The 18,739-nt window shown below is 47.4% G+C and overlaps 1 protein-coding gene and 1 pseudogene across 8 annotated transcripts in view; both read right to left on the bottom strand.

Moving 5' to 3' along the window:
- Positions 1-232: 232 nt before the first annotated feature.
- The window catches only part of LOC105092686 (low affinity immunoglobulin gamma Fc region receptor II), a 55,321-nt gene continuing 36,814 nt past the window's right edge, over positions 233-18,739 (bottom strand). The window contains exons 2-10 of one of the 8 annotated variants that reach the window (XR_010377516.1): positions 15,312-15,523; positions 11,413-11,433; positions 10,814-11,071; positions 5,671-5,925; positions 4,860-4,982; positions 2,599-2,655; positions 1,193-1,329; positions 594-631; positions 233-470 (exon numbers count right to left, since the gene is read on the bottom strand). Coding sequence is in view for 6 of the 8 variants with exons in the window: in XM_064477922.1 (XP_064333992.1) it covers positions 384-470; positions 594-631; positions 2,599-2,655; positions 4,860-4,982; positions 5,671-5,925; positions 10,814-11,071; positions 11,413-11,433; positions 15,312-15,423 (951 nt within the window). In the remaining 2 variants the exon portion in view is untranslated. Of the gene's footprint in view, positions 471-593; positions 632-1,192; positions 1,452-2,598; positions 2,656-4,859; positions 4,983-5,670; positions 5,926-10,813; positions 11,072-11,412; positions 11,434-15,311; positions 15,524-18,739 lie in introns of those variants that run through there. The other 7 variants (XR_010377517.1, XM_064477923.1, XM_064477922.1 and 4 more) reach the window with 7 other exon arrangements.
- On the bottom strand, positions 6,555-10,807 carry LOC116148097 (polyhomeotic-like protein 1; annotated as a pseudogene).

The following is an 18,739-nucleotide window of genomic DNA, read 5'->3' as shown; positions in this document are numbered from 1 at the left end:
ATTGTTTACTTGCCATGGGAGGAAGGGGAAGAAGACATGGAAACAAGTACACAGATTTATTGGAAGAAGGCTATTCTGTTTTAAGAAGAGGAACACTCGTGCTATACTCCAAATCTTTCCTCTCCTCCACCTCCTACCCATTACTATCTTCCCAAGAATCTTACCATTGCAAAGAAACAGTCCCAAACCAGGCTACCCTCAAACCAATACAGAATTTAAAAGGCAAAGGAAATGTTGTTTGTATAGTATTTTATTATAAAAGTAATACATGAATTTATGGAGCTGCCTTCTCCAAGAGGACAAAAAGAGGCAGTTCCAAAGAAGGACACCAGATCCTGGTCTCTCTGATTCTCTTCCCCAAGTCTCAGGCAAGGCAATGAAAACTAAAGGTGATTCTGGTAGTCTGGCTCTGTTTCTTCCTCTGCAACTTCCGGGTGCAAGAGAAGTGAATAGGTGACTGTATTCTCAGCCTAGAGAAAGCAGAAAGGAGCAATGAGGATCCATGGAGAGGTCAGAGGAATGGAGGCAACAGAAGAGGTGGCTGGGGAGAAGGGAGGAGGGAGAAGAAAAAGCAGGTGGCTGGGATGGCTCACCTCAGCTTTGGCAGCCTCTTCAGCATCATTGAGATTGGCTGTGGGCGAAAAGAACAGAGATCAGCCAGGGCATTTCTGTAACATGAGGCCCACCCGTGCTGCTGCAAAACCAAAGCCCAAATCAGGCCTGAGGCGAGGACCACCATCCCCAGTTCAGGCCTGTAGACCAAGAGCTTCATTCACCACCTCACCCTCGATATCCCAGACATGACCTCCCTGACTGGCTGCACTGGCAAAGGGAGGCAGTCATTTGTGCTGCCTTTTTTTCAGAGGATTGCTGAGTTTTCCTCGAAGCAAACCAGGCAGCTTGGGGGATCTGAGATACTGGGGAAGAGGTGGGGGGTGTTCGGTATCAGAGTGAAGTAAAGTCCAAATTTTTGCCAGCCCCAGAAGTGGCCTTTCTACATTGGCCTGCTGTAGTATATCTCTGTTGGAATTTTGATCCTCGCTGCATCCAAAAGAAAGGCAGCACGAGAGTGAGAGTGAGCAAGGGAGGCTGGAGGGAAGGACAGAAGGAAGCAAGCAAGCCGGTCAGTACTCTCCCTGGTAAACATCTAAAACACATCCAAATTTCCTCATGTTTTTGCCAAGAAACTCACTTCGCCAGTGCAAAAGCAGCCTCAGTATCTGCAAAGCAGCATTCCTCAGGAAGTGGGGGAGGAGTCTGAGACAATGCATCTAGTGTCTTCATTCATCTCCAGGACAAAAGGAGTCCCTGTGTTCCATGCTCCAAATTCTGGAACAAACCACGTCCTGAATTCTCCTTCTACTGCATTCCTCCACATTCCCAGCAACCTTTTGGGAAACCATCAGCCTTCTGGCTGTGCCTTTTGGGAAACCATTAGCCCCCGTGCCTTCCTGTGAAATAAATGCCTTGTGAAATAGTGAAATGTATTTATACCAGTGTAGGTAGAACCAAATGTCAAAGTGGCTAATCCACTTGTGTTTGGGCTTTTTTCTTACATGAGTTTGGCCCTGGTGCAGACTCAGGCCCCTGTCCCTACTTGGCTTGGCTAAGGGACATAGGGGTCTTGCTCAAAGCGCAGCTGGACAGCTGGGCCATTTTGCTAAAGCTCTCAAATCTGTTGGCTCCGCTCTGAGTCTTACTCCAGCCATCTGAGGTGGAGTCCTCGAGGGCCTCTTTTCCCTGTCTGTTTTTGCTGTCTGGGAGCTCCCCCACCCCCACCGCGAGAAAGATCCAGGTTTCTTCGTGCTCTGGCTTTAACTACAATCCAGAAGTCGCCTGGAATACTCCTGCTCCTTTTATGCACTCCCACTTGAGCCAGGGGTTGGATGGTCACTGATGCTCAGAATGTCAGGCTTGGAAGGGCTTAGAGGTCATCCAGGACAACCCACTTACTCCCTCAGCGAAGTGACTAAACCCCATGATGGGGAATGACACTGAAGATCCCACTCTATGATGGTGACAGAGCTAGTTAATAAACCTACAGGAGGTTTACCTCTGCCCATAAAGTAAAGCCCACTAATGCACCTAGTACCCTGGAACTTCCTCAGGCTAAAATCTCCTCTTAATGTTCCACTAAGACCTGAGCCCTATTACCTTATCCCATCACTCTGCAGCAAATCTAGGGTTGATTCCCTAGGCCTCCTCCTCCTTTCCCCTTAGAATCCTACCCCCTTAAGCCTATTTGCCTCAGTCTTACAACTTCTAACACCCATCTAGTGCCAGCTCTGCCAAACTCCTCAGAAAGACCCAAATATCTCTGATCTCCTGCTCTGGAAATATCTACAGCATTTCCAGCCCCAGAAACCTGGACACAGCCCTCCCTTCTCTACCTGGGACAGGTGTTCATCTTCTCCCCATCTCCAGTGACATCCTCTTTAGGCCCAGGAGTTAGTCTCAGAACTGACCAAGAGATTTGAGCCCCTGCCCACCTCCCTCTGCCCCCTCCCTCTCCTGTGCTCTCAGCGGAACTCACACAAGCCACTTCTTGCTGCACAAGGTAGGGTGTCACTGAGCCCCCAGAGGGGGAGCTGCACTCACCTGGTTCCTCAGGGAGGGGCTCTCCCATTTCCCTGTGCTCAGGGGTTCCTGGGAGAGCTAGGAGGGGCACATAGGAGGTTAGTAGGATTATGGGATGGGGTCTGAGATCTTCAGGACCAAGGACCAGAGGAAAGATTGGGTTAGAACCAACACAGACCCTTCTCCCTCAAAGACGCCTTCTCTCCTCCCTACTCCGCAGGGACTGCCCTACCCTGGAAATGGGCTGTTCTAGGGGCATATAAGTTGGCTAGGCTAACTGTCAGAAAGGTCCTTCCAGTGCAGCTTTCTTACATTTCCTCTGCCTTTTAAAAAATGCCTCTTTCTCCCTCTCTGTAACTCTCCCTGTATCTCTACGTTTACTTATCATCAGTAACTGAGGTCTTGGCTATGAACCAACTGCAAAGTGCTTTATGAGACATTCGTAGTATTATTTTCTCTTTGTCAGTGCTCTGAGTCTTTTTTTTCCCTTTACTTTCTCTATGTCCTGGTGTCTTTAGTGCTTTCTCTCACTAGCAAGCTAGCTTGTTAGTGTTAAGAACTGTGACAATTTGCTTATTAGATTTCTAAGGCGCCCTCCCTTCTCTCTCAGCTCTTTTACATTAGTACTAAGGGGGAAGGAGGCTGCTTTCCGAGAGCTGAAGTTCTTCAGCTGATCAGTCAATGAACAAATGCTTATTAAGCATCTTGCTGTGTGGCTAGCACTGTGCTAGGTGCTGGGGGAAAAGTGCAGAATAAGGAGATGTGGTTCCTACCCTCCTGTGTTCTTGCCAGCCCCTTTGGAAGACAGCTTAGTTCCCTAAGGTAGCCTCCATGGATTCCATGACCCAGCTGCTGCCCATCTTTCTGCCTTGCTTCTGCTGTCTTCTTTTTCTCCCTCACAATTTATGACTTCAGGGGCGTCAAACTGCTTAGAGCACCCTCCTTACTCTTTCCCGACCCCTATCCTAGCCACGGTGTTTCTCATTTCCACGTCTTAGTCCCCATGCCTGGAATGCTCATCTAGCCCTCTTGGCCTGGTTAACAGCTACCCTGGAACATCACCTCCACCATAATGATAACAACTCATACTTATGTGCTGTTTACTATGTCCTATTATAAGAGCTCCAGACTCGTTCATCTTCACAACCCTGTGAGGTCAGATCTATTCATGTCCCCCATTTCTCAGACAATGAAACTTTGGCACAGGGAATTTGAATGTGATGAGAAAACAACTTTCATTTTCTTGGAAAAACAAAACAACTTTGTTTACCTGAGTTGCTGCCTAGACATTTTACAGTATCATAACCCTGCTTATACTCAGAGCCTGAACATTTAAGATAAGGACATGAGTTTAGGATTCCTGCCGTAAGTTCTTGCTTTGCTTTTCCTGGGGCACGTTTAAAGTTACTACCTAGACGTAAGCCCACAAAAAAGTTAGTGTCCTCCCACCTAATCACCTTATAAGTAATGGCTGCTTGCTACCTGTTCTCTCTCTCCTGCTCACCCATGACCTGGGACAGAGGACTGCCACCCCCCTCCCATTTCTGGGATCTATAATTAGCAAATCTTGTGACTCTAATTCCTTTGTGTAAGTTTATTGAAATTGTGCTTTCAATCAAAATGACTCTGGGGTTTTCACTTCCCCAATCAGGGAGCTTGGACGCTGACCCCATGTGGGTGGGTGGCTTGTGCCTCCTCATTTAGGTCATAATCTGCATACTCTTAAATTAATATACCAGCTCTAACTTCTCAACACATTGATTAACCCATCCAATGTTATTCAGCTGGTGGGCTGAGTTGCTGAGACTTGAACTCAGGCAGTCTAGCACCACAGGGTGTGATTCATTCGCTGTACACCACCACCCCACTGTGAAACCTTCTCTAATTGCCTATGCTGAGTTATTCGGGCTCTTCTGTCCCCTGGAGTCCCCCCCTGCCCCCACAATCATAGCCTTTGCCTTCTCTAATACTGAACTTACCCCCTCTGATTAAAAGGATCTATTTGTCCCTCTGTCTTCCTCACAATACTATGAACTCCTTGATGGCAGAGACGGAATTCTTTATCTTGGTGTTGTCCACAGAGTCTATCACAGTGCTTGACACATAAGCAAGTTTGTTCAGGCCTTGTTGAATGAATGGGTAAATGAATGAATGAAGTATGGAACTATATCTGAATGCCAAGGAATCTCTAAGCCCAGAGAGAAGGGTTCTGACAATATTTAGGGTTATGGCCTTGGCTAAATGGGAACTGATAACAAGAGGGAGCAAGAGGAGCCACAAACCTGAAATCTGCTTTCGCCTCAGGCGGAGCCGGGCTACTACGGTGGCAACAATAGCCACTGCAGCAATCCCAGCGACCACAGCCACCACGATCATCACCAGCGAGGAACTGCTCAAGCTGGACCCTGGGGAAGACAGACCTCAGGACAGGCAGCACCCTGTCTGTCCCACCTCACCCTCCCTGCCCTCCCCTAGCGCTATACCTGGAGCTGCTTTGTGCCTGGGTCACCCCCAGGTGCAACGCTCACTTCCTCCCCCAATCTCACGCGCACGGGATGTCTCTGACTGGACTTGTGCCTCCTCCCCCATACCCAGATTTCGCAGCTAAACAAGTGAGGCACACTGTCAAGTGTGTAAGGCAAATGAAGTATTCCTCTTAGCCTCTTGGGGACAGCAGGGAGGGTGGATCTGAAGCCTCCATCAGTGTATCCAGCACAGCCTTGAACTGTTAGGGACATGACATGGCTTTTGGAGTGAATGGACATAACAGGACATGAGAAGAAATGAGGAAAACCTCAGTTCTGAGGAATGTCCGGGAGCTTAGGGAACATCGGCACCAAGGAGGGAGCTCTGTTCCGCTGCTGTGCTCTACATTTCAAAGTGGAGCAATAGCCTTGTCACCTATGGCCTGGAAGCTGAGTGCTCCGATCTCTGGCCAGTACTTAGCAAGATGCCCATACCCCTGCTCTTTGCCTCAGTGCCCAAGTTTGCTGCTCTGGCATTTCTCAGATCCCCTTGTAGGTCCATAGAACCTGATCCTAATTGTCCATCCTCCTTTTCCCTCCCCTCCTTTCATCTTGACGGAGTTCCCACCTTGGACAGTGATGGTCACAGGCTGTGACGAGTGCTGCATCTGCCCGATAAATCCTGTGCAGTAGTACTCGCCATTGTGACTGAAGTTTGCTTGTGGGATAGAGAAGTTGGAATACACAAAGGAAAACTTCATGGATTTTCTATTGTGGAAGAATGTGACCTTATACAGAGGCTTGTCTTTCCAGCTGTGGCACCTCAGCACGATGGGTTCCCCTTCCTGGAACACCAGGCTAGGGGTCTGGAGCAGCAGCCAGTCTGAAAGACACAAAGGGACCACAGGACCCAGGAGGTCTTGACTCAGCTCCGAGGCCCAGACCATCCTTATGGTGGGACATTACATGTGGAGAGAAGAGCTAAAGTCTGAAATCAGACAGCCCTGGTCTCTAATTCTGGCTTCATTACTTATGAGCTCTGTAATCTTGGGCAAGTAATTTCACTCTTCCAGGTCTCAGTTTCCTTGTTTGTGAAAATGGTCACAATCATACCATTACCTATCTACAATAGTTCCTGGCACACAGCAGGCCTTCAGGATACCCTTGTCCTCTCGTTCCTGTCCTGGGAGAAGCCAGCTGCAGCTTCATGCTGCCCAGTGGGCCTTTGCAGGAAGGATACCAGAGAACCTGGAGTACAGTGCCTTCTCTGAGGGAGGGAGGGTGGATCCGGTCTGACACAGGAGACAACATGTGCAGGGGACACAGCAGAGACATACGTTTTAGGGGAAAGTCATGGACATCCAACAAATATTAATTACCTTATTTGGTGCATGTTAGTAAATGTGGAATTTCACTTTAGCAGGGTCTTTGTCTAGAGGCAGCAGTTACATGGGTGGGCCATTAGCCTGCTGTGTACTTTTTTCTCCCCCAATTTTCATCCTTTTACTGAAGAAGAACATTTAAAAATTTTTTTGTTGTATAGGATTTACAGGCTAAGGTGGGTACTTAACTTACACTCCTGACCTCAGCTCACACACCCCTCTTCCTAAAGCTATAGGACAGAGCAGAGTTGGAATTGGAAAGAAAGGGCAGAAAACAACAAACACATTGGAAGGGAGCCAGAGGATGAGGAAAAATGACAACAGCCACACGTGTTAGTCAAACACACGTAGTCCCTGCAGCAGATCAGAATGATGCCAACCAAGTCTCTACACTGGCTGGTCAGTCTGCCACAGATGCAGGAGAAAATGTTCAATACTGAGGGAATGAGTGACAACAAAGAGAAAACTCTGCGCCACAGCTGCAGAGGGACAATCCAGAAGGAAGGTGGGGAGACTGGATCTTGCTCCTTGTGTCACACAAGCTAGAAGACCCCACCCCTCCCAGGCACCTTGCGTCCCACCCATTCCCTGACCACCATCCTGTGTATTCCTCCCCTTGGAGAATCAGGCCCTGGGTAGACAGTTCACTCCAGGATTAGGTGAACAGTCCTGCTTCTCTAGACTGCCTCTCTTATAAATGTTGGATTGGGGTAGATGGGAATGCTGAGAATTGTAAAGATCTTTTTAAATGAAGTAGAACCCAGAGAAAATGTCAGAGCTGCTTCCATGTAGCACCAGCAACCAATCCCTGCACTTCTCTTCCCTGTCTGGGTAATCCCCTCTACGGAAGGTGAGCATCATTAGAACAGCACTTTCTTCCCAGCAAAGGCTTCTACTGGTACCAGGTTGTAACCTGGACAGTGTAGAGTGTCTGCCTCAGGCTGATTTGTGCAAGAGGGCCACCTTACATCTCCTTGAGGGCAATTTCTTGGCACAGATGTCGAGGGCAGGGCCCAGCTTCATGTTCATGGCACTCATGAGACGTTCTTTAAGTAATAAAAGGGGCTTCCATCAATCTTCTGGGAACAAAACTCTTCCTCCACTCCTGGAAGCCTTGTCAAGAGGCGATACATTCACACAATCATCTGCACTCCAGTAGCTAAGATTACTGGGCAGGAACACAGGATTGATGCCATGAATCCTGGTGTAGGCAGAGCCATATGGAGGTTCCCTGGTCACGTTCCCCATGCCCAGCTTTCACTGACAAAGGCCCAGGGAGGTTGGGGAGAGCGGTTCGTCATAACTGGAATTCTCTGAACTACAGGTAGAAGCTCTTTATGGCATTGGCACTTGCCCTGGAACTTAGCATTCATGATGTCAGAGGAGTAGCAGTGGGAACCACACTGGTGAATGTGAGCATACTGGGCTTCTTGAAACACTTTCATTTTTTTTCCTCTTCGCCAGAACTGGCAGCTACAGCTTACACTGTACCTCTTAGTGCAATTCATGCATCAGAAAAATTTGGAGCCACAAAACTGTTCTGCAGGCATGTACTTCCCACAGTGCTGGGACTTTGGGAGATTTGTCTTCTTGACCACTCAGCAGATGGACTGTCCCCTCCCTAGTGGCCACCTGACTGATTTTCATTCAATCCTGTAGGGAGGCCAGTCTGTAGTGGCTTCTTAGACTCTTACAGTAACAGAGAACAACCCACTGGAAAAGGTTCTGCTCCATCCTGGTTACCAAAGCCCTGAATCATGTGGGTGAGCATCTGGGGCTTCACAATGTCTTGTGGAGGTTTGAGTCACCCATTTGTCTGGACACCATGGCTAGTGTAGGAGGTGGTGCTGATGGACAGTGGGAATGTTTGGTGAGTTAGCATTCCCCCTGGTCACTGCTCAGCTTCTCCTAACTGCTCTTCTTCTCCATGGCCTTGGGGCTCTCTGCGACTGGAGAAGCCTTGGTGAGAGCATTGAGCCCAATGTAGAGACATAGTCTCCCTCCTTGTGTTTGATGGCCAGTGTCTGGGTTTGCCTGGCAGGTGCACAGACTGCATGTAGAAGACAACAGAGACCTGGGTTATGGTGACTGAGGGGCCGTGAGAGTTGTGGCTGCTGCTGCTGCACCAGCTAGAGGTGCAGAGCTGTGTGGAGGAGAACCGGAACTGACAGGGCTGGAGCTGTTGCTGGTGGTCAGCAAGGTGGTCTGCTGCTGGATCATCACCTGCTTCTCCAAGAGCTGGATCTGTTGCTGTGTCTAAATCAGTGAATGGGGCTGGGGCTGTGGGTGGGAGACTGAGCTAATAAGGGTCTGGCTGAGAGCATGTGTAGCTGTGCATGTCAGGTTCATGGCCATGTCCTGTCGAACACTCCCATCTGCTTCTGTCTTCTTGGCCACTGCACTTTCTGCCTGTCTAGCTGTCCTGAATCACAGTCACTGTTTGGGATGCAGGCATGGGCTCCACCACTCCTGTGTGCTTCATGAGACGGCTCCCACCACCACCTATTCCTGAGGAGGGCAACTGACCCAAAGGCCCAGGTGTGTGGCCACTTACTCCTGGACCCATGAACCTTAGAATGCTATTTCCACTATCCCCACCATCTGGTAAGACTAAAGAACTCACCTGAGGCCTCAGAGGAAGACTAAGCCACAACTAGGTCCTAGCTTGAGGCCTGAGAGAGGCTAAAGACAAAGAGGCTAAACAGTTTTCTGAGTGGAGTCTTGGGCTGAGGCCTGCTCGTTCTTTACTGGCAAGTTCTGCACCTGATCTGCACCTGCATGGACTCCAGGAGCCTGAGGAGATGGCACCCTCTGCTGGGCTGTAGCCACTGTCCCATAAGCATCAGGATGAGTTGAGAAGCTAAAGGCACATTTCAGCCCAGAGTCTGGATTACATGGAACTGGTTTCCCAGTGGTAGCCTTTGATACATGTGGGCCTGAGACAGGGTGAGCAGGGAGGAGGCCATGTTTCCCAGTAGCACGGATTGGGTCGAAGTGATAATGCAGGGAGAGCTCACACCCTGGGATTGGCTGGTAAGTTGGGTGGCTGGTGTTGTGACCAGACTGACTAAGGCCTGGGTGGTGGTGGTCAGCTGCTGTGTAGTGCTGGTGTTTGGGGGAGCTGGCCTGCTGAACAGCAGTTGTGGCTCTGCAGCTGGGTCCTGGTGAGCTGCTGCTGGACATAAACTGGTAGAAATACTGAGCCCAAGAAGCTGTCACAGCACTGCCTGCAGGGCCTGCTCTACTTGCTGTTCTCACAGTGGCATTGAACTCTCTGGGGCTGAGCGCTGTCACCTGAGTGGGGACTCCCATCAGTGCAGCTGGAGTACTGTTGGCTCTCGTCTCCATGGTAGTGGCCCAGGGTCCCAAAGGCTGGTGCTCGGGCTCAAGGCTGCACATCTAGCTCTCCACCCAGGTCTTCCACGATGGTGTCCACCTCATGTGCAGGGTTCCTTGTCACCAGACCTGGTGGCTGGATGGGGACTCTCAGTCTCAGGGGAGGGATCCCTTCGCCTCCACCCCTTCCTAGAAGGGCAGGGGCACTGAGATTGAGGCTCTGCCAGGCCTCTGGGGCTTCCCTCCAGGACTGTCTTATCCTGCTAAGCCCAGAGGGTAAAGATGGCAGGACTGGGGCTGAGGCCCACCTGGTGTATTACGTACTTTTGAGGACAAGTTGGGAAGCAGGTAACGGAAGGGGACTAAGTGAAGAGTACCAGTGACAGTATTCGTCATAGTCACGTTTCAGCTTTTCTTTATGGAGAACCTATTTCTTGCCGGGAGCTTTGGAGAATCACTCATCTATTCAGCAAACATTTATTAAGCCCTGCCCTGTGTCAGGACCCTGAAATACAGAGACGGTTAAAACACAATGTTCACCTCAAGTTGCACAGAGGGCAGAGGAGCAGGGAAATGCTGATTCTCACCAGAACCTAACGGGGGAGGCAGTAGTACCTCCACTGAGCAGATGTGGAAAATGAGGCTCCAAGGTAAATGAAACCACCATGTTTACATGGCTAGTAATTTCCAGGACCAGGACTCAGTTGTGGTCTGTCTGTGTATTTGCCTCTGCTGTGAAAATGGAAGGATTTCTATGAATTAGGGATTTCTTTCTGCTTCTTTCACACCCGCCTGCCTACTTGTGGCCTTGTCATCTTCTTGCTCAGTCAGAACTGAGGCAAAAGAGCCATTCAGAGAAATTTCTTAGGAACTTCCACCCCACCACACATACTAAGCAAAGGGGGTGGCAAAAAGGGAAATGAGTGGACAAAAATGACTCCAAACAACTCACAGCCATGCTTCCCAGTACATAAGCCACCCTTTTTCCTAAAAACCTCTGCCATGTAAGCAAATTTCATCTCTCCTTGACCCCCCAGGCCTTGCTCCACTGACCGGAAATCACATCCAGATGCACAGGGTCACTGAGGCTGGTCTGGCCCGTCTGGCACTTGTAGTCCCCGCTGTCTTTGCTGCTGGCCTTAAAGCTGTAGCTGAGCTCTACCTGGGTTGGGATGGAGCTTCCATTATGGAACCACTGGGTGAAGTCATCCCCAGGGTTGTTGGTCCCTTGGCACATCAACATCACATCATCCTCCTGGAGAACGTTGACCCATTTGGACTGAAGGTTCACCACAGCCTTCGGGAGACCTGCTGAGGGGAAGAGAGAGGATGCAGCCTGAGGGAAGGGGACCCCAAATCTCAGACAATGGGAAACTGTGGCTGTGCTGGAGACATCAAGATAGGAACCCAATCCAGAACTGTTCTGTAACTGAGGGCAGTTCCTCCTACTCAGGCAGCCCATTCCCGGCTTCACTGGTAAGAAGAGAATGAAAAAGGAGTTGTATGGGGCGTGGGGAGCAGGGCATCTTGTGGGAACAATTACCCTTTCCTAGCTCTACTTTGGTCCTGGGTTGCTGGTGTATTCAGAGCTGGACAGGGTGCTGGGAGCAGAGAGAGAGGGTAGCTAGGGAGGGTGTGGGTGGAGTACTTACCAGGTGTCCCAGCAGCAGGAGCTGTAAGAGAGACAGCAGCAATCAGCCCAGAGTTTGGAGTTCATGATTCATCATTATAAATAATCACCTCTTTGCAAATCTCCTTAATTCTCTTGCCTTTTTCTGTCGGCATCACATTCACTCGTATTGTCCTTTACTTGTTCAGCTGTGTGTTAATGAAACTACCACACAATGACCAGATTGGTTTCTCTATAAATTTACTGTCTCCATACTCAAAAGGACACTAAACTCTCATTCTAACACTTTTCTCTAGTAAATTTGCTCTGCTGCTCTGGTTGGTGGTGACACTCATCTTTTCCTCACTCCTCAAACTTCCCAGTCCTCTGCTCCCAGCCCCCTCTCACTTAAAGGTGATGCCTTCCTTCATCCTTAATGGAGAAAACAAGAGCAGTTAGCCAGGAGATCTCACATCTTCCCCCAACTAAGTTGCCTAACCTTTCTGCATCTCCTTTCTTGGTTACGCTGGGGACAATATTGCTCCTCCTCTCTGTGGTCAGTCTGTATTCTTGGTCACATTGTCTTTCACCCTCTCAAGAATTTCCCTCTCTCTGTTATTCCTTTTCTCTTCTGCATCACCCATTTCTCCTTGTCAGCTAGATCTTTCCCATCAACATAAATGTAATCCAGGATCTTTCATTAAAAGAAAAAAATATCTCACTTGATGCCAGATGTAATACCAAAATTATTTCTCTGCTCCCTTTCCCAGCCTGATTTCTCAGTTCTTTTCTTCTACATAGGCTGTCCTCATTTCTTCTCCTTCCAATCACTGTTTCATTCTCTGACATTTGAACTCCACCTTCTCTGGTCCACTAAAACTTTTCTTGTGAAAATCACCAATGACTTCTGTGCTGTCAAATCAAGTGGACACATTCTTTTTCTCTCCCGATTCCCCCATATGAGTATTCATCTTCGCTATCTACCCAGGTACTCATGCCTGAAACCTGCAAGTCCTCCTTTATTCCTCCCTCCCAAACCCCATCCACCTTCGCACCAGTAAGTCTTGCTGATTCTGCTTCCACTTAGTTCTTGAATCCATCTACTTCACTCTATGCCCATGACTCTACTTTCTCCCATCTCCTAACCTGTCTCTTCCCTTTTTGTTCCCCCTACAAGTCATTCCCCAAAGAGAAGCTAGAGTTATTTTTAAAGTATCAAATCAGCTAATATCACTCCCCTGCTTACAAGCCTTCAATGGTCTTTCTTTACTCTTAAAAGAAAATGTAAATGTTTATAAGGCCACACCTGACACGACCTCTGCTCACCTCTCTGGCTTCATTTCGAGTCCCTCTTCCCCTACTCACTGACCTCCAGTAACACCAGATCTCTTTAAATTCTTCAAATTTGGGACTTTTGTGTATGCTGACCCCTCTACTCTAAACCTGTTTCCTTTGTATCTTCAAATGGCTTAATTATTATCATGCTTCATGTCCCAGACTAAATGTCAGTTCCTCAGAAAATTTTTTTCCATATTATCCTGTTTAAGTGGACTGCTCTCTCATCCCCCCACAACAACTGCTCTTATCAGAGTATCCTGTTTACATCTTCATAGCCATTTTCACATTTGTATTTATGCATTTCTGTGGGTTTATTTATTGTTTATACCCCTCAGGAGAATGTAAGCTCCAAGAGGTTGGTAGGCATATTAATTTTATTTGCTGATGCTCTGTAAATTATTCACTGAATCCATTTAGGTGAGAGATAAGAGAGCCCAAAGTTGTATTGACTATAGGAAATGGAGATGAGGACGTGGACAGGAGACAAATTTAACAGGCAGAACCAAGAGAATCTGGACTTGATGAGATGTGGGAGTGATATAAGTGTGTGACAAGGAAAAAGGTTAGTTGTGCCCACAGAAATATAAATGTGAGGAGGAGAACGTTTGTGAGGGGAAAATGATAGTTGGATTATGAATATGTTTTGTTTCTGAGCTGACTAATCAATTTTAAATTGTACTTGACACAAGCAAGAAAGATAGGTTTGGAAATTATTGACATGGAATGAAAGCTAAAAACCAGAGTGTAGGATTGACAAGGTGACAATGTAGGGAAGTAGATACTAAGAGGACGAGAAAGAAAAGAAACAAGTTAAGAGGCAGAAATGCAGAGAGAAGTCACCATTCCATTTATTCATTCCACGTTCAACAAGTAATAGTGAATACTAAATATGATCATACTCAATATAGTCATTGCGAGAAAGACACAGATCTCATGCTTTAGGTCAAGAAAGCTTCTGTCTTGCTCAATGATAAATCCCCAAGTCCTAGAACGGAGCCCACACACAGCATATGTTTAATGTTTAAACAAAGCAGTTTGTAGAATCTGTGAAGAGCAGAGAGTGCAGTGTACACCTCGCCTGGCTCTAGAGAAAAACCCACTTGGGGCGTGGGGACATGGCTGGAAGAGAAGAACTGGAGCTTTATTAAGCAGGCAGCGGAGGAGCACTGACGGCTCTGATGAAGTGCAGCAACTCAACCAGAGCTGCACTTGATGATGTCATGGCCTCGGTGTGCAGCATGGATTCAGGGAAGAGGAGGCAGGAGCAGTCAAGAATGGATCAGAAGGTGCTGTAAAAATCGAGTTACTGAGCAATGAAGATGTAAATATGGTGGCCCAGATAAGAATGGAAAAGATGGAGTAAATCCTTGGTGACTTAGTGAAAGACGAAATGGAGGAAAATACCAAAAGTCTCTCCCAGAAGTCTTACCAAGAGCCACACTGGTAGCACTGTTAGCTGAGGTGGGGAAGCATACCGCCTCTCCAGGCCTGAGCTTCTCCGTGTGAAAAATGAGGTCATTCCATGCTCATTTTACCACGTTATTCTACTGCATTCCATTTCATCCTGCTCACGGGGACATACGCCCTCTTCCTCACCTCCACCTCCTGTCCCAGTGTCATCCAGCATTGAGGGCCGAGTGCTTCCAGAGCTGACCAAATTTTACTATCAATCCTAGCACATAACTTGGAGAGTGGCCGTGTGTCTTCCTCTGGGGCTATATTTCAGGGGATTTGAGGGTGGAAACTCCAGAAACTGAGCTAAAGGAGACATTCCCCCATTTGGCCTTCCTTAGACTCTTCCTCCCACAGGCATCATCAGGCCTTGGTCACAGCTGAGAACATGGTCAGAAAGTAGCACTCGATCTTGGCCTAGGATCCTGGCTTTCTCTTTGATCAGTGACTGTTCCCCATCTGTGTGCAGTGCAGGAGGCATGCATGATTTTCCTGGTCCCACAATTGATGATTCCAGAATTGCCCAGTTTAGGTATTCTCTGAGCACCATTCCCTGGATAACCCAGACATTCTTGTGCTTCTTCCCAGGGAATCACCTTGCACATAAAGAGAACAGGCTTCTGCTGCCTGAAGTGGTTTCAGGGGCACAGAGAATGGCTACTGCCCCCACCACCACAATATGTTTAACTGCTTCCCCTACCTCCTTTTGTAAGAGACAGCATTAGCCTTCCTGCCTAAGATTTGGTCCCACTGAAACACAAATTTCTACAGAAGGAAAACACCCTGGCCACTCATTAGTCCTTCAAGTGTAGGTCACTAGACTTTCCTCAGAGCTGGCTCTGCTATTAGGGGTGTCCAAGCACCAGGGACCTGGGTGCTCAGTGAGATTCGGCAGAAGACTAGGGAAAAAAACAGAAACAAACAAACAAACACCAAACTCTGCCAATTTCACAATTTGCCAAGGCCAGCAAGGTTGTGTTTATTTGGTTTTCATCAGCCTGCCTTCAGCCTCCTGACTTTTCTGACATGCTTCCCGTGCCACCCCTCACCCTGGCCCAAGCTCAGCCCCAACCAAGGTGGCAGCACCTGAGTTAGAAAAGCGCACCTGCCTCTGTTCCTGCTCCAGTGTCCCTCCTGGGGGCCCTGACTCACCCAGGAATAGCAGGGCTGTCCACAGTAGCATGTGGCCCAAAGGATGGCAGGGCATGCAGTCAGCCTGGTCACTCTCGGCAGCAGGGAGGGCTGTGAATGAGGGGATCCCCATCACCTCCCGGAGCAAAGGAGTTGGCTCTGACAGCACCAGCACTGCGAGCACAGACTTCTCTCAGGGCTTGATGGATTCCACCCAAGAGGACAGACAAATTCTGGAGTAAAAGAGGAAGTGAAAAGAAGTGTTGTATTATCATAGGCTCCTCCCCTTCCACCTCCTTTCATCTCAGTGGTTCCCTCCCAGCAGTTTCAAGACTTCCATGAATAAATCTGGCTCAGTCCATCTCCAAATTCACGGAAAATGTAGAAACTGGGAAACAACTTTCTCCTCTTCCCCTGGGGCCACAGCTGGGCTCAGCCTCTGGGAGAGAGAGAGGAATGGTCACCCAAACTCAGCTCAGAGCCTCCTTTCTGTCTCTTTTTAGAAAAAGTGATGGAGGATAGTGTGCCAGCAGACTTCTCATATTTCTAGATCCATTTGGAGACCCAGGCATTGGAATCAGACTCCTCCTGAGATAGAGCCTAGCAGCGGGAGGCCTCCCCCCATCATTTGATTTTCTTTATTATCATAATCGTGACTCATTTTTGGATTTGTGGAACCAGGACAAAGAGGTGTGACAGGGTGGCAATAGAATGATCACACCCATCCTCTTATTCCCCTTTGCTTTCATTCTTTTACTCATTTCTTCATTAAATATCTTTTGAGCACAAACGTGTGCCCTGATTCTTTGCCTTTGCCACCTCCTTTCCCATCACTGTTGTCACCGCTACGGCACGGTGAAAGAGCAGGGCTTCGGAGCTGTATAAGTCTAGTTTTGGATGCCAGGTTGCTTCTCAGAACTACAGGTTCCTCATCTGTATAAACGAAGATTATCATGCCTACCCTTGAAGTGGGCTTTCTCAGCCTCAGTTCTATTGACATTTTGAGCTAAATATGTGAGGACCTATACACTGTACATTGTAGGATGAATAGCAGCATCCCTGACCTCTACTCACTAGATGCCAGGGGCATCCCTCAGTGGTGAAAATAAAAATGTCTCTAGACATTGGCAAATGTTCTTTTGGGGGCAACATTGCCCCTGGTTGAGAACCACTGGACTCAAGGCTTTTAAAAATTGAAAGAGAATTTGTATGCTTGCAAAGTATCTGGGGCATCACAGGTATCTAATGAATGCTGATTTCCCTTTTTTGCTTTCTATCATCATCCCCATCACCATTTGTTCACCTTTAACATCCCCAGAACATGAGATGCTCTGAGATCTAACTTGGGGCCCTTTGCTAGGGCCTCTCTCACAAATGCAATCTCAGGAAGCAAGCTGTAATATTCAAGGAAATGACATTGTAAAATCTGCTGTCACACTCTGTGGTCTTCAGAAACCTCAACAGCCCCACCCCGTTGGCCAAGGCTTTTACTGCCACTCCCATTCTATCTATCCACGCACCCAACCTACCTCCAGCCCTCATCTGGTTTTTAGGTGAAAAAGTTTCTTTACCAGTGACAAAATTCCAATGAGCTGACATCAACATTTTGAACATATCATTAGAAACTGATGAAGTTAATTTATATAATGGGACCCACAATATGGGAGCCACTCCAGTGACCCATCCCACGTCACAAATCTAAACCTACGTCAGCCTGGTAAAAGGAAACGTACAGGAAACATCTGTCCCAGAACCTAACACCCACCAATCACAATTCTCCAGCTCAGCTTTAGCTATCTTACCCTACTCTAGAACCTGGGACCTGCTAGCTTTATAAGAAATTCCCATCCTCCTAGCTGATCATGCCCCCTTTCCACATTGCTTTTGCTAAATCTCTATAAATTTTCTCTTGCTCAAATCCCTGGGGAAGAGTTCGCCACTGCTTGTGAGGAACTACTCCCCCAGTACATGGCTTGTTTTCCCTTGAATAAAGGATATCAAACTTGTCATTAGATTGTTTTAGTTTTGTCATTGGACGGGTCAGATATGTCTCATTTCACTGCATTCACTTTTTTTGTGCTTTGCAGATACTGTATTTTTTTTTTTTAACAAATTGAAGGTTTGTGGCCCCCTTGTCAAGTAAGTCCATCAGTGCCATTCTTCCAACTGAATTTGGCTCAGTTTGTGTCTCTGTGTTATATTTTGATAATTCTCACAATATTTCAAACTTTTTCGTTATTATTACCCGTTTTATGGTAATCTGTTATCAGTGATCTTTGATGTTACCACTGAAATTGTTTTGGCATTTTTAGCAATGAAGTCTTCTTTAATTAAGGCATGTACATTGCTTTATAAATATAATGCTATTGCACACTTCATAGACTATAGAATAGTGTAAATATAACTTTTGTATGCACTGGGAAACTAAAAGGTTTGTGTGACTCATTTTATTGCAATATTCACTTTATTGCAGTGGTCTGGAATTGAATCTGCAGTCTCTCAGAGGTATGCCTGTATTGTCAGTGATATGAAAACAGCTACCAAAGATTTCAGGATTGGCTCCTAGATGAAGGTGAAGGTTCCTGCAGAGCCACTTTGGTTTGCTGCCTCTCGGGCTGCTCTCCATTATCTCTGGTAAACTTCTCTTAGATCGAGCTCCACCTATTCCCCATTTGGAGCTCCAGTTTGTTTGTTCTAATCCTTTTAGGTGGAAAATTCAGGTGTGAGAGACTCCAGATTTACGACAGTGTGGAAAATTGAAATATGAGAAACTCCGGGTATTTCAAGGTGAGACCTAGTGGCCCACGAGCTTTGAGTTTGTGCTCAATCTCATCTACAGTGTAAGCACCTTCAGGAGGTACTGACAGGTCTTAGGAACTGTGCTCAGGCAGTCAGAAACAGTAAGTCTGGTTGAACTAGGGAGGCTTATTTAAACAAGGGAAAGTAAGAGGTACCCCTCAATCAAAAGAAAGCATGATGGCAGCCATTAGGAAACTCACAGAGCCTGAGGTAAGTCCACAGCATGAACTGCTGGGGGACTTGGGAAACTGAATTAAGACAATAAATTTGGACTATTTTGGCTAAAAGCACATAGTAGGCACAAGCCAAACTACTGAAATCCATTAGCATGTCTGCTGCTATAAAGAAATACTGTCACGAAAGGAATAAAGATCTACTATTAATGGGAACCTTGTGAGCCAAAGCAGCAAACTTGGTGGGCACAGACCAGGCACTTAAAAGCTGTTAGAGTTCTTCTCACCACCTCATTCTCAGATTCCTGTGCTAAATTAAGTTGGTCAAGGAATGGATTAGATCCATAGTAGGTCGCATGCCAAACTCAATAAAATTTCCATGCAACAAGGTACACTGTTAAATACCACATAATCCCCAACCCAGTAGCATATCCCTATTAGGCATCAGTTTGGCTCTGAGAAAGCCAAGGTTTAGCT

This window comes from Camelus dromedarius, chromosome 23 (assembly GCF_036321535.1).
Source record: "Camelus dromedarius isolate mCamDro1 chromosome 23, mCamDro1.pat, whole genome shotgun sequence".
NCBI lineage: Eukaryota > Metazoa > Chordata > Mammalia > Artiodactyla > Camelidae > Camelus > Camelus dromedarius.
The sequence above is the reverse complement of the archived record's forward strand: the minus strand, read 5'-3'. Positions and strand labels throughout refer to the sequence as shown.